The sequence below is a fragment of the Dermacentor silvarum genome, chromosome 7 (assembly GCF_013339745.2).
Source record: "Dermacentor silvarum isolate Dsil-2018 chromosome 7, BIME_Dsil_1.4, whole genome shotgun sequence".
NCBI classification, from domain to species: Eukaryota; Metazoa; Arthropoda; class Arachnida; order Ixodida; family Ixodidae; genus Dermacentor; species Dermacentor silvarum.
The window spans coordinates 92322846-92335438 of record NC_051160.1 but is presented as its reverse complement, the minus strand read 5'-3'; the positions used below and the strand labels follow the sequence as shown (position 1 = coordinate 92335438).

Here is a 12593-nt window from a genome sequence, read left to right as displayed (position 1 = left end):
AGGGTACAGGAGAGGAGACGCAGTGCGCTGGGGGGGACAGGGTGGATAGGCGCGCGTCCCCTGACCCCCTCCCCTCTCTAGTGAGCTTGCGCCTTCCCAACCCTCCTTAGCGCCGAAGGATTCGTGAGCTCTCGTGTTGCTTTGAGCACTCAGAGCTGCCGCGCACCCCGTGGCCTCCGGAAGTTCTTACGCGACAAATGGCACTGCACTGTTTCCTGCATACTGTGTCCCGGCGTGCCCGCTTCCGCTCTGATGACGTTTTTGGCGCTCTAACTTATTAAGTGGAAGGACGCTTGCAAATAACTTTGTCCTCGGCCGACATTTTATTGTTTTAGAGCGCAGCTCTTAGGCGTCCTTCCTGCTTCAGCGTGCATCGGCTTTCCTCGTAACTGAGCGAAAGAGCACAGTGAAGGATGAGACAGCGAACGCTGAGTGGGGGATGAAAGAAGGCGAGAGCGAGGAGGAGGAGGGTACTGCGGAACCGTGAGGTGGCAAGCGAAGGAGGAGAGTATGGCGAAAAAGTGCGGAGGAAAGGGGAGTGCTGCAAGAGACATGCTCCATGGCAGCGATCCACTGTGCATGGGCTTCTTCGCCTGTACCTCCTCCTCTAGAGAGTGCGCTCTGCGCGAGCCACGCGCACCCGTGTTTTTTCTTTCTGAACAATGAGCGACCCAACTGGTGGAAGTGCTCCATCTGCCGCTGCTGCTAAACAAGTTGCATGAGCAGAGGTTCAGTGCTGCCGCCGAGGGCACCCTGCTGTTGCGATTCAATATCTTTGCCTCAATTATAATGCAAATTCATAACACCTTAACAGCTGCGCTCAAATTTCGCATTAGGGAGTATCATAATCGTCGGTGAATTTTTTTTTGCTAGATTTACCAGCCATTCAGGCTCCAAGTACATGCTTGAAATAGCCTAAACACTTTGTTAAATTGAAACTGTGTCATGAAAAAACTTCGTTAAATTGCGAAAAATGAAATACACGGTTTCAGTGGGACTAAGATTGGGAAATAAAAATAGTGTGTTACATTGCGAATTTCATTAAATCGAAGTTTGTTATATCGAGGTTTGACTTATTCGTTACACACTAATGCAGTAAAATCTTGATGTTAGGAAAACGAATACAGTAGACTTCCATTAATCCGACTCAGGCTATTTCAATTATTTGGTTAATTGGATCTGGATTGAAAGTCCCGGCCGGCTCCCATACATTTCCATGGGCCCACACTTTTTCTATTTCTACCTTGAATTTGGCTTTTGCCGGATAATTCAAATGCCGGTCAGCCCGCACAGACCTGACCCTCATGGTAAACCCAACTCGAATAGCGGCAGCATCAGTCTTGGAATCAAATATATGACGATAGGGTACAGTGAATGCATCCTTGCACATTTCATCTCTCGTCGAAAGCACTTAACTTCGGCCTGCCACAGGAAGACTTTACTACAAAAATAATACATCACAATGAATTATTACAGTGTTTCCCCTTTTATAATCTCTACCTTCTTTTTTGCAAGAAAATTTGTCTCAAAATTGCCTGCGCGGTGCAGTCCGATATAAAACCAAAACCACAGTCGCAGCATTCGCAACAGCCTTCTGTCAGGGGTCTAGCCGACGTCATTTCCATTGCCATCACAACATGCCCACCGTGGATGGTGACAGAATAAGTATTTGCATAATCTTTTGGCGGTGACATGCTGCTTTTAGTCTGATTACAAGAGCACATTGATATGATAAGATATTTTACATGTTAAGCTAGCGGCAACAAGTCGCATTATGTGTTCTTGGCATTCTTGGCATTTGCGTGAGTCGCAGGACAAACTATCAAACGAGTTAGTTTGGCATTGGCCACCATCCCTTTTCCGATTGTGGCGAAGTCGTTTGATAAATGCAGAATATCAAATGCGCTGTGGACCGTATGGAGGACGACATGTTGTGGTTCTTCATAGACAGCGATAAAGTGCTGTCTGAAAGTGACGACGATGGACCTTAAGTAAATAAATTTACATTCTGTGAAGGTAAAGTTTGCTATTTTCATTCTTTTCTTATTAGAAGAATTAGACGCATGCTATGTTTTCCTTTCTAAAGATCAGGTGCACATTCGGTTTCTGCTTTGTTTAGGAGCTCAAATGTCTTTTGTACGTTGTTTTCATTAAACCTGTAAAAAGTGGGTTCGCGTATTGATCGGGGACGCAATATAATCGGCCAAATACTGATAATGAATCAGCAGTGTGTTACGGCATTTTTTCTGCCTCTTGTTAAATTCGATCCACCAGATAATTCGACTGATTTGGTTCTCACCAGGATGGCATTAAGGGAAGTCGACTGTATAATTAATTGTCAGACATACCCAACTACACTAGCCTACTGATAATTCGGACAGCTTTGCGGCACAGCCACTGGCCCCATAGACCTAACGTTGCAAGGGCAACCGAAATTTCAGGCACTGTAAGTGGATTGCTCTAGAATTTGTACTCTGTCTGTATGACTGCGTGTTTATTTGGCTGCGGAGTTTAGCACAAACAACATGTTTGGTTTTGGTATGTCACCATCATGGTCGTCAACCATGTCGCCTAAGTTTATCTAGTAGTCAGTGGCCGTGCCCAAACCGCAGGACAAATCAAGGCAAGTTGCTAAGTTTTAATAGCTGCATTTGCGGTTTATCATGTGAATTTCATGCATATATTGTTTTTTTTTTGTTTTGTTTTGTTTTTTCAGTTAGTACGTGTGACTAGGTAGCAGGTGACTTCTTCAAGGTTTCTCAAGTGATGCCAACTGCACCCTCAATGTCTGCACCTATGAAGGCGGTTATTAAGTCAGGGAAGCACCGGATAATGACCGTTGCGAAGGGACCCGGGATCATTTGGCTATTGCAACGCTGTTGCCAGGGGATAGAGATTCGGTGCATGCAGTGACTGTGCTTTCGTTTATCTGTAGCAACAGTATAACAATGGCCAGGATACGAACTGACCAGGTCACAGCCAAATGTATGCGCACACAACAATGCTTTGACAAACTTGGGCCGTATTTGCAGGCGGTCACTTTCGATGATAATACTTTCACTTCCATGTGATATGCGTCTCTAGCACCAAATGTGTTGAGGGGTGACAGCAGTCTTGGCACTAGAGTAGTTTTCATTTAATGCGAGAAGTGAGGTAAACTGGTTCGATGCGAAAGTCAGTTCCGAAGCCAGGCGCAACAGTCTGCCTGGCTCGTTGCCCACATATGACGATCGTCCATTTATAAATGGCACATATTGTAACGGAGACGAGGTCAGGCATGGTCATGCACAATTCGCAGTACAAGTGTGCTGAGGGTGACATAGTTCATATCGATGCAGGCTAGTTTGCTTCCTCAGTGCATCAGTTTCCACTTTTTTTGAATAAAAACATGTAACAGGCATTTCGACGCGTGCGACACGCACCACGGTCTTGTGTCTGGCCGACGCAGGCTTTTAACGTTAGCGTTGTGAAGACTATTCCGCCGCGCAAGCAACTTGCAACGTTCATGAGCAAGAAATACGCCAACTTTTGTGCTTAGTTCCGGCCTTTCATAATCTCTGGGAACTCTCGGAGACGTGCAGAGAGCTCAGATAAGCTTCCAATAGTCATATTTTAGATTTCGAGTTATCGATATATCGAACTACAGTCGAACCCACATATATCGAATCTGAAGGAGATCACAAAAAAGTTCGACATAGAGGTAATTCGATATATAGAATAATAGGCCTTGAGGCAAATGGTGGCTTACCGATTGGCATGTGCCAGGGCCACTAAGTTACTGCACGCAACTCGGGAAAAACGAAAGCACGCGCACTTTATTTACCTGCAAAAAAAAAAATTGCTGACCACTTTCAACTTCATTGCGAAGTCAAAGTTGATTCTTTTGTTTACACGTGCAGCAGCCATCACTTGCGGAAAATGAACTCACAAATAGGCACTCAACCCACACAACGACGCCACGAAAATCAGAAAAAAGGAATGTTAACGTTCGAGGTAGCACGCAGGCTGGCCAAACAGCTTGACGGGGCTCAACTGACTGCACACATGATTCACACGGCTCAACTGACTGCACGTTCTCTTCTCCGCCTCCAGGTGCCAGAAGACTTCAAAGTGCACGAAGAAGTGCACTTTGAGGTTGTCGGCGTGGCGCTGCGTTCGATATATCGAATGTGCTAGTGGATGGGCGTTCTATATACGCGTGCACCAGTCCTATCCATCTGCATGGGATCTTTAAGGGGATTTTATTGCGGTTCGATATACACAATAATTCGCTATATGTGGGTTCGATATATCCAGGATCGACTGTATATCCAATAATTATTATAGTTATTATGGAAGAGTTATATCATTCCATCGATGTTTGACTGTACCAAGGTACCGGAGACAAAGGTGCAAGCAGCCACATTGGTGGCATCAATTTGTGCTATAGTGTTTTACCAGATAGGACACAGCGGTTTTTGTGGTGACCAACCCTATTCTTCAGCAAAACGTCACAACTCACAAGCTGTCGCTACCAGCTTTGTTACTGCCATCAGCGTCTCTTGTAACTCGGTATTGCATGAAGTGTGATGCATTTACAGACATGCTGAAACTGTCTTATGAACGATCATCACTTTTACCCACTGCATTTTCTGCTTGCAGGACTGCGGAGAACAGCAGTGCAGAGCGGTGCAAGTCCGAGATAGACTTCCAGGAGCTTCTGGAGCACTTCCAGAAGGTGCAGGAGTCGCACAAGAAAGCCAAGCCAGCTGCCAGACTTAGTGAGTGTCTTTTCATTTGCTTGCAGATGTGTTTTGGCCATGGAAAGGGCAACAGGTTGAAGACAGCTGCTTGAAACCCAACTTGTTGAGGCTGCTGTCACAGTGGTCAGAAAACACTGCATTTGCACAAATATGTTCCTTGTTTTAAAATGTCACAGTTTCACCCGAAAGGCGAAGCATCGATTGTGATAGCAAATTAGTAGAGATATATAAAGGAAGGATAGTAGTTTAATGGGCCATATAAAGTTGTAAAAATTTGCTTACTAAAGAAATAGAGAAGCATGATGTCACGCGCGCACAGGTAAACATGAACACATCTCGCTCAATGACCGCCGAAACTGGCTGTGAAAACTCCGGAGTGAGGAAGTGCGCTAGCAGCAGAAGCGGGCAAATTGACCTCGCGCTGTCTCGCTTCAATGCGAACTAAACATCGAAAGCACTGCGCATATGAAGCTACCGGCACTAGGCGCATGCACTTTATCCTCATCGCAGTTTGCTTTGAAGATGAGGCCCATGCGGGCGCGCACTTCGCCCAGATCGCTTTCAAGATCTCATGCGGCCGCGCTGTGAGCAGCAGCCGACGCAGCAGAACGCACTCGCCCCCTCTCCTTCTCCGTCGCCTCTCCACCGTGCCTCGCGTGCGCTACATTGAGCTGTGATTACGGGCTCACCCTCGTACGCTTTCACTCGCAGACACAGCGTACGGCGTATGGCGACGACGGCAGAAATGCGCTTGGAGTGTCCATAATTGCTATCGCAATAAAAAATTGACGACGTTGGAAATCATTTGAAACCAAATCAAATTCAAACCCATGTGCTGAGTTCATTGAGTTCAGTGCTGAGAGCTGAGTTTGTTTGAGTTCATTACAAGCTGAGCTTATTGAGGCAATAGGGAGCTTTAGGTTTTGCGCCCACAAAGTTACGGGATGCAAACCAATGGAGGCATTGGGTACGTTAAGATGCTTCTGTGCTCTATTTCTAAAACTCCCTATAGCATGTTTCATTCCCCAAGAAAGCCCTTATACATTGTGTTAGAAAAGTGAGTCATTGCATGAGGGCAGTTTTCAGACTGCCATTTTGGTATGTGTAACCTTGTGCACTCATTTTTCTATGCCCGAAGTAAGAATAACGAAATTTTTGGTAATTCTCAGGGTAACATACCTGCATGTAGCTCCTTTTATACTTCAGTTTTATGCGAAATTGGACGGCTTTGAGGACGCTTGAAGTGCTTCCGAATTTTTGCTAGACATGTCCATGCAAGTACATTTGCATCATAGCTTGAGTTCGCATTTTTCTTTTTTCACTGGTTTAAAAAAAAGAATGATATACGAGTTGCACACTAAAACATTTAGCAAAATACTTTTGAGGAATACTGCACTACAGCAATCAACAGTGGTCGAACAAAGAATGTCGCTGAAGCTAATATTTCTACAATGGGACCTCCTATCGTCAGAGCAAAAACAAGTCCCCATGTCAAAACATTGGCTCCAGAGACATTCCCTGTTTGACCCCTGATCACTTTGTGTTCATCTTCATCTGTACCTTTGTGTTCCTTGGAGCTTTAGAGGAAGTTAGTAAATAAGCAAAACATTCTTTACCTGCTACTCTGCAATTTAGCGTGGCGTCATCTGTCTCGATGAGTAAAAGCTGGCGTTCTTAAGCCATCGTACTGTCGCTCTTGGTGATACGATCACTTTGGCAAGGTTTCGGCACCAGACGTGTTGGTGTACAGTAGAACCCCGCTGTTACGTTCCCGGGTGCTGCGTTTTCCCGGCTGTTACGTCGTTTCCGGCCGGTCCCGGCACAGCTCCCATAGAACCGAATGCATTGGTAACCCCGCTGTTACGTCTCAACTACGTCACAATCATACGTTGTGAACTGCCACCCCGCACCGGCCCGAGTGGCCATTTTGACTTTTCGTGTCGCTTGGCTTGGTTGCTTGACGATGGCATTGGCCGCCCAAAGTGCCCGGGGCGACACTTATGACATATTTTCGGTTTCCGCCAGCAAAAGTATGGCCCTTGAGATCCGTATTTGCTATCTAAAGATGGTGTCTATGACGCGTTTCGGCCCTAAAATTGGTTTTGGCTCATAGATGTTCTGTATAAAGTCCAAGGGCGATAACGCCGTCGCCGTGCGCCGTCTGCTGTATGTGCAAGTGCAAGCGTGCGAGGGGAGCCGACGACCACGTCTAAATCTCACGCGCGAGAGAAAGAAAAGCAGGGAGGAAGAGCACGCCTTCTTCCGTTGCGCTTGAGGGAAGGGGGGAGGGATAGTGGGAAGGGTTGTGCCCACTGTAGTTGTGCTCTCGCATCAACTGTGTACTGTGCAGGCGGCGCGCGGTCGCGCGGGCCATATCTTGAAAGTAATCTACGTTGGGGCAGAGTCTACGCAGTGTAGGTGCATCGGTCGGCGGCTCATAGCTTTGTGCGTGCTGTGTGTTCTCAGCGCTCAGTTAGCGTTGAAGTGATAGACAACAGCACCAGACAACAGCAGCAGCGGCGCTTAAATTCTCACGCCAGCGTTTGACAGCGCATGTCCGCGCTCGTCGAGTGTGATGTGTTCATGGTTGCCTGTGGGCACTCACACCATGCTTGTTAATATAGTTAATAAGTGATTGTTTACAAATTGATACAGACAATAAAACTACTATTCTTACTATTCATACAATCGATACTTCGGCTGTCGGGCGAAACTACGACTTTTTTTCACACGTAAGAATTAAAATAAAGTAGTGTGCAGTTCAACACTACTGCCATTTCTCAATTTTTCCTGTTTCCCGGTTCCTGCATTTCCCGGCTCTTACGTTTTTTGTTTTTTTTATGGTTCTCTGAAAAACGCATCAGCGGAGTTCTACTGTATATGACTGACAGCTTTTCTGGTGCTGTGTCAAGCTATTTTTGCATAGTACCAGGAATGTTTTCCGCTGTTCACTTTGACGTGTCTGGTGTTGAAATCTCGAGACTGGTACACCTAAATAAAACTTACCTTTTGCTCTGCAAAGTATGCCATCATGGTTGATGACTGTTGCGGGCAAGTATATGCATTTGTCGCTGAAATTCTGTGGGTGTTTTTATTTTTTTTAATGATAGATTGTTTTGTTTTGCAGACTTATGAAAGCTTCCCTACACCAATTCCCAGAGTGCATTGAATTTGAATGATTTTTTGTGGTGTTGGTGGACTTGAGCTCCAGATGCAGTTAATGCTGCCACATATTTATTAATTCGGCTAGGCATTGTCGATTTCCCACTTTCCTGTGTTTTTACATACGCAGACCAAGTGCTACGGCTGAGCGGTGTTGTGGACTCTGTGCATCAGGCGTGACAAGACTTCGACTTAGGCATCGCAATTTTCATCAGTGCATCGAGCTCCGCATTGCTGAGGGTCACACCTTGCTCATGTGTCACACTGCAGAATGCACTCAACAGTTGCATTCTTTGTGTGTCTCCCCAAATGCTGTCGCGGGCGTTGTGACCATACATTCCTCGAAGCCGCTTGTAAAAGTGGTTCCAGAAAAAAGAAAGATTGCTGAGCGTTGCATAGCATTGGTACATTTTCTAGTTGGTGCTTGTGTTCCTTTTAGTCATTTTACCATCTTTGGATTGTCACCTTCGTACGCGGATCAAGTTGTAGTAATGGACGCATAGAGCCGATAATAAGAGTCGAGTGTGCAATGTGATGGCGAGCTTGCGGTGACCGTTCCAAATGTCTTGCGTGCAGAAGAGTCCCATGATGGCTTGCCTCAGAGGCTGGAACACATGTATTTTTTTATGCATCGAATCTCTGTGAGAAAAACTTATTCAGAAAATTGATGATTGTGATAGAGCCATGTCTGGAAGAATGTAACGTGGCGTGTCCTTGACCAAAACGCTTTGGTATATGCATAAATGTATAAATATAAGCCTTCATTTTGCATGATGCCCACGTGTGGTGTTTTTTATCGTCACTCAAGGAAGCGTAAAGGTCAACTGCATCGAAATTGTTGACTGCATAAAAAGGCCTAGCCTCAGATAGTATGCATGTAAACAGTGTTCATGTAAAATTTCATGTTTAAAATGCGAGTAGACGTGTCGCAAAACACTTGGAAAAATCGGCGTCTTTGATGCTAAAATTCTAAAAATGCTGGTATTGCCGCTTGATGGAAATGACGCAGCAACTGGAGTGCTAAGAACTAGCGCTGTGCCTATTAAATAAATGCTTCACGGAAAGACTAGCGCCTCAATAGACGCTTCATGGAAGGATTAGCGGTGCATGGTGGGCAAGTCCTCTGTCCTGGTTTAAATGTGCACCGGGCTCCTTAATGATTGGCTGACATGAACCTAACCTTAGCTCCACTGCACATAGTTGCTGAGACAGCATGGGTGCCCACATTGTCTGCTGAGGTGTTATTTAAAAGCCTCACGCTGTATATTGTACTACTCGTAACAATTCAGCTGCAGTGAAATTTTGTTTCAGTTGGCCTTTAAGCTTCTGCCCACCTCGAGATGCAGATATTCCCATCATCAAATGATGAAATTATTCGAATTGGCTGCATTGTAAAGGAGGCATTAAATTCTAGTGACCACTAAGAGCAGATTTTGTGCTCTGAATTACATTAAAAAAATTAATGTATCATGTTTGCATGTCTTAACTGCACCACATAATTGATTTCTAAAACTGCATCTGTAGTTTTTGAAAAATGCTACTATTTTTATAGGAGTTTGACACTCATGCTAGCAAAGTAAGAATTTCATGCAAGATTTATACTATAGTATGACCAAGTTGCCTGCTTTGAGCACTGTCTTCAGTTGCTGTTTATGTGATGCTTATCTTTTTTTTTTTTAATTTCAAGTTTTTGTAAAGTAAGTAATATTGTAGGACTTAAAAAATGATGCACTTCCAACAGTGACTAAAATTTGAGCTTTTTCTTAAAACGCAACAGATGCAATTCAGATCAGTTTTTCACTTGATTATAGAGAGCATATCGGTGTTTTACTTGCATTTGAACAGGTAGTAGGAAGCTAAAGCTTCCTCAGAATGAGATCTACCTGTTGTGGATTTATCAGCTGTCTTATGAAAAGTTGGGCATTATGGAGGACTGAGACACTTGTGTACAGTGTATAACTTATGGTGGCATAAATAAAGGTTACGCTATTTATTTGTAGCAATATATCATATTTCTCATTTGAGCACCTGCATAGTTGGCTGTCTTGAATTTTCTGCTTGCAATTCATTGTGAATGAGTGCCGAATACAATCATACCTCGTAATTTGCATTTTACACGGAAATATCTTCGGTATACCCATTATTCGTTATTAGCGCGTATTCATTGCGTTTTGATATGGGCATTTTCGATTTATTTTGTATCATTTTGCTTGACTTTGCTATGCTTTCACACTGGTGGCTGCATGAAATAGTGTGCAGTCGTAAGCGAAAAGGTTGTAAACCACTGACGAAAAAAAAATGACAGCCTAGGCACAAAGCTGGAAATGCAGTTGTTGAAGTTGAAGTTGATTTATTTACCACACAAAGTACAATAGAAAATTGCACATGACATGTGGTTGGGAAAGCGGGAAAAAAGCTACAACATGTAGCTTGACTGGCCCCGCAGCCCACATTCCACATATGTACAGCATCAACGTGTTAGATCGATGGTGTGCACTGAGAGAATTCCACATCCTTCGGCTGCACCATAAAATAGTTTTATAGTGCAGCCATAAAACACTACTTTTTTTATAGTGGCGTGTTCTTAGCTTTTGCTCCGAAGGCTACATGCTTCCAAAGTGAGTAGAATTGCATATTTGGTTTACATGCTACGCTCGTGCTTCCATTTGCCAAGAACTGTCACGTGGTTCAAAAGGGCAGCCTGGCATTGCGCAGAAGCCCTTGCAAAGGTGTATAAACGTATAAACAAGAGCAATATTTATTTGTAATACCTCCAAGGTACATAGTACTGTGTTACAAAGTGGAGGGGCAATAAATGCAATTCAATATTTAAAATTCAGTATTATAAAAAAGAATGCACAATATAAAAGAATACAAGGCGCAGAAACTGGTGGTACTACAGTTAAACCTGGATATAACGAAATTGACAAATTCCCGAAAAACTTTGTTATAAAGAGGATTTCGTTATATGCAAGTTTGGTACGAAAACTTGAAAAAGAAATGCTTACCGTATTTACTCGATTCTAATGCGCCCTCGATTGTAACGCGTACCCGTTTTCGTTGAAGCACTCATCCTTGGAATGTCACACCAGATACCGGATGCGTGGACGCGTGTCAGTTTCGCACAAGCGCGAGGCATCGGAAACGAAGAGCGAGCGTCACGATGGCGTTGTAACGTCGTATAGTGTTACAGTAGAACCCTGCTGTTACGTTCCCGGGTGCTGCGTTTTCCCGGCTGTTACGTCGTTTTCGGCCGTTCCCGGCACAGCTCCCATAGAACCCAATGCATTGGTAACCCCGCTGTTGCGTCGCAACTGTGGGACCGTTCCCGCATCATACGTTGTAAACTGCCACCCCGCGCCGGCCCGAGCGGCCATTTTGACTTTTCATGTCGGTTGGCTTGGTGGCTTGACGATGGCATTGGCTGCCCAAAGTGTTGGGGGCGACAACTATGACGTATTTTTGGTTTCCGCCAGCAAAAGTATCGCCCTTGAGATCTGTATTTGCTGTCTAAAGATGGTGTCTATGACGTGTTGTGCCCTAAAGTTGGTTTTGGCTCATAGATGTTCCGTATAAAGTCCAAGGGTGATAACGCAGTCGCCGCGCGCCGTATGCTGTATGTGCGAGTGAAAACGTGTGAGGGGAGCTGACGACCGCGTCTAAATCTTGCGCGCGCAAGAAAGAAAAGCGAGGAGGAAGCGTTGCGCTCGAGGCGAGGGCGCGAGGGGGGAGGGATAGCGGGCAGCGTTGCACTGTACTCTGGCATCAAATGCGTACTGCGCGGCGGGTTGCACGGGTCGTATCTTGAAAGCGATCTGCGTTGGGGAAATCTAGGCAGTGTAGGTGCATCGGTGGCTCGTAGCTTTGTGCCTGCTGTCTGTTCTCAGCGCTCAGTTTGTGTTGAAGCGATAGACAACAGCATGAAGGTCACTTCGCTCGCTTCTGCAGCGGCGCTTCCACACGCCGCCAGCGTTTGACAGCGCATGTCCGCGCTCATCGAGTGTGATATGTCACAGCTTCTGCCAGCGCAACATCAACTGGAAAAAGAGAGTGCCGGCTTGGCGGGCTAGGCCAACTGCAGCAAGCGGCAGGATCAGGTTTGAATGAAGGCAGAGGGAAAGGTCACGCCCGCAGCGGCAAGATCGCCGGGTCGAGGGATGCAGGCCCGCTTCGCATTCCGTCGTGGTGGAGAAGGTGCTTCCGGTTGCTGCTCGTGCAAAAATGACAAAATTTGCCACGAAATCTCTAGGTTGTCGGCAGGGAAAATTGGTTATTTTGAGGGGGTTTCCCACTGCCACTTCGTTATGTAGAGGTCTCGAATACATGTGCGTCTATGGAGTAATGGCGGAGAATAGAAAAACTTTGTTATATCCAGGAATTCGTTATATGGAGGTACGTTATAAGCAGGTTTAACTGTAGTCGAAAAACATACTAGAAATCGCAATGGAAACCATCACACGATGACCGTCGACAGTAATGCGATCAGCATTCAAGCAACGCTGCGACACACCGTATTGGTGAAGTCACATTTATTTCAAATGTGTAGGGGCCACTTTGAGTCTCATTGCTTTGGCTATGTGTGACGTGCACTGTCTCCAGTATGAGCCCGCTTTGTTGTGGAACTCGCTTTGCAAGATCGCCTGTGGGCATAAGGAACTGGAAGCTCGCGAATGCACACACAATTGCCGC

General features: G+C 45.4%; 1 protein-coding gene across 1 annotated transcript in view; it reads left to right on the top strand.

The window, feature by feature from the left end:
• The window catches only part of LOC119458273 (protein VAC14 homolog), an 83901-nt gene extending 73990 nt beyond the window's left edge, over positions 1 to 9911 (top strand). Inside the window, exons 17-18 of the mRNA XM_037720109.2 lie at positions 4642 to 4760; positions 8035 to 9911. Coding sequence (XP_037576037.1) covers positions 4642 to 4760; positions 8035 to 8084 — 169 coding nt within the window. The 3' untranslated portion in view covers positions 8085 to 9911. The remainder of the gene's footprint in view (positions 1 to 4641; positions 4761 to 8034) is intronic.
• Positions 9912 to 12593: the final 2682 nt, after the last annotated feature.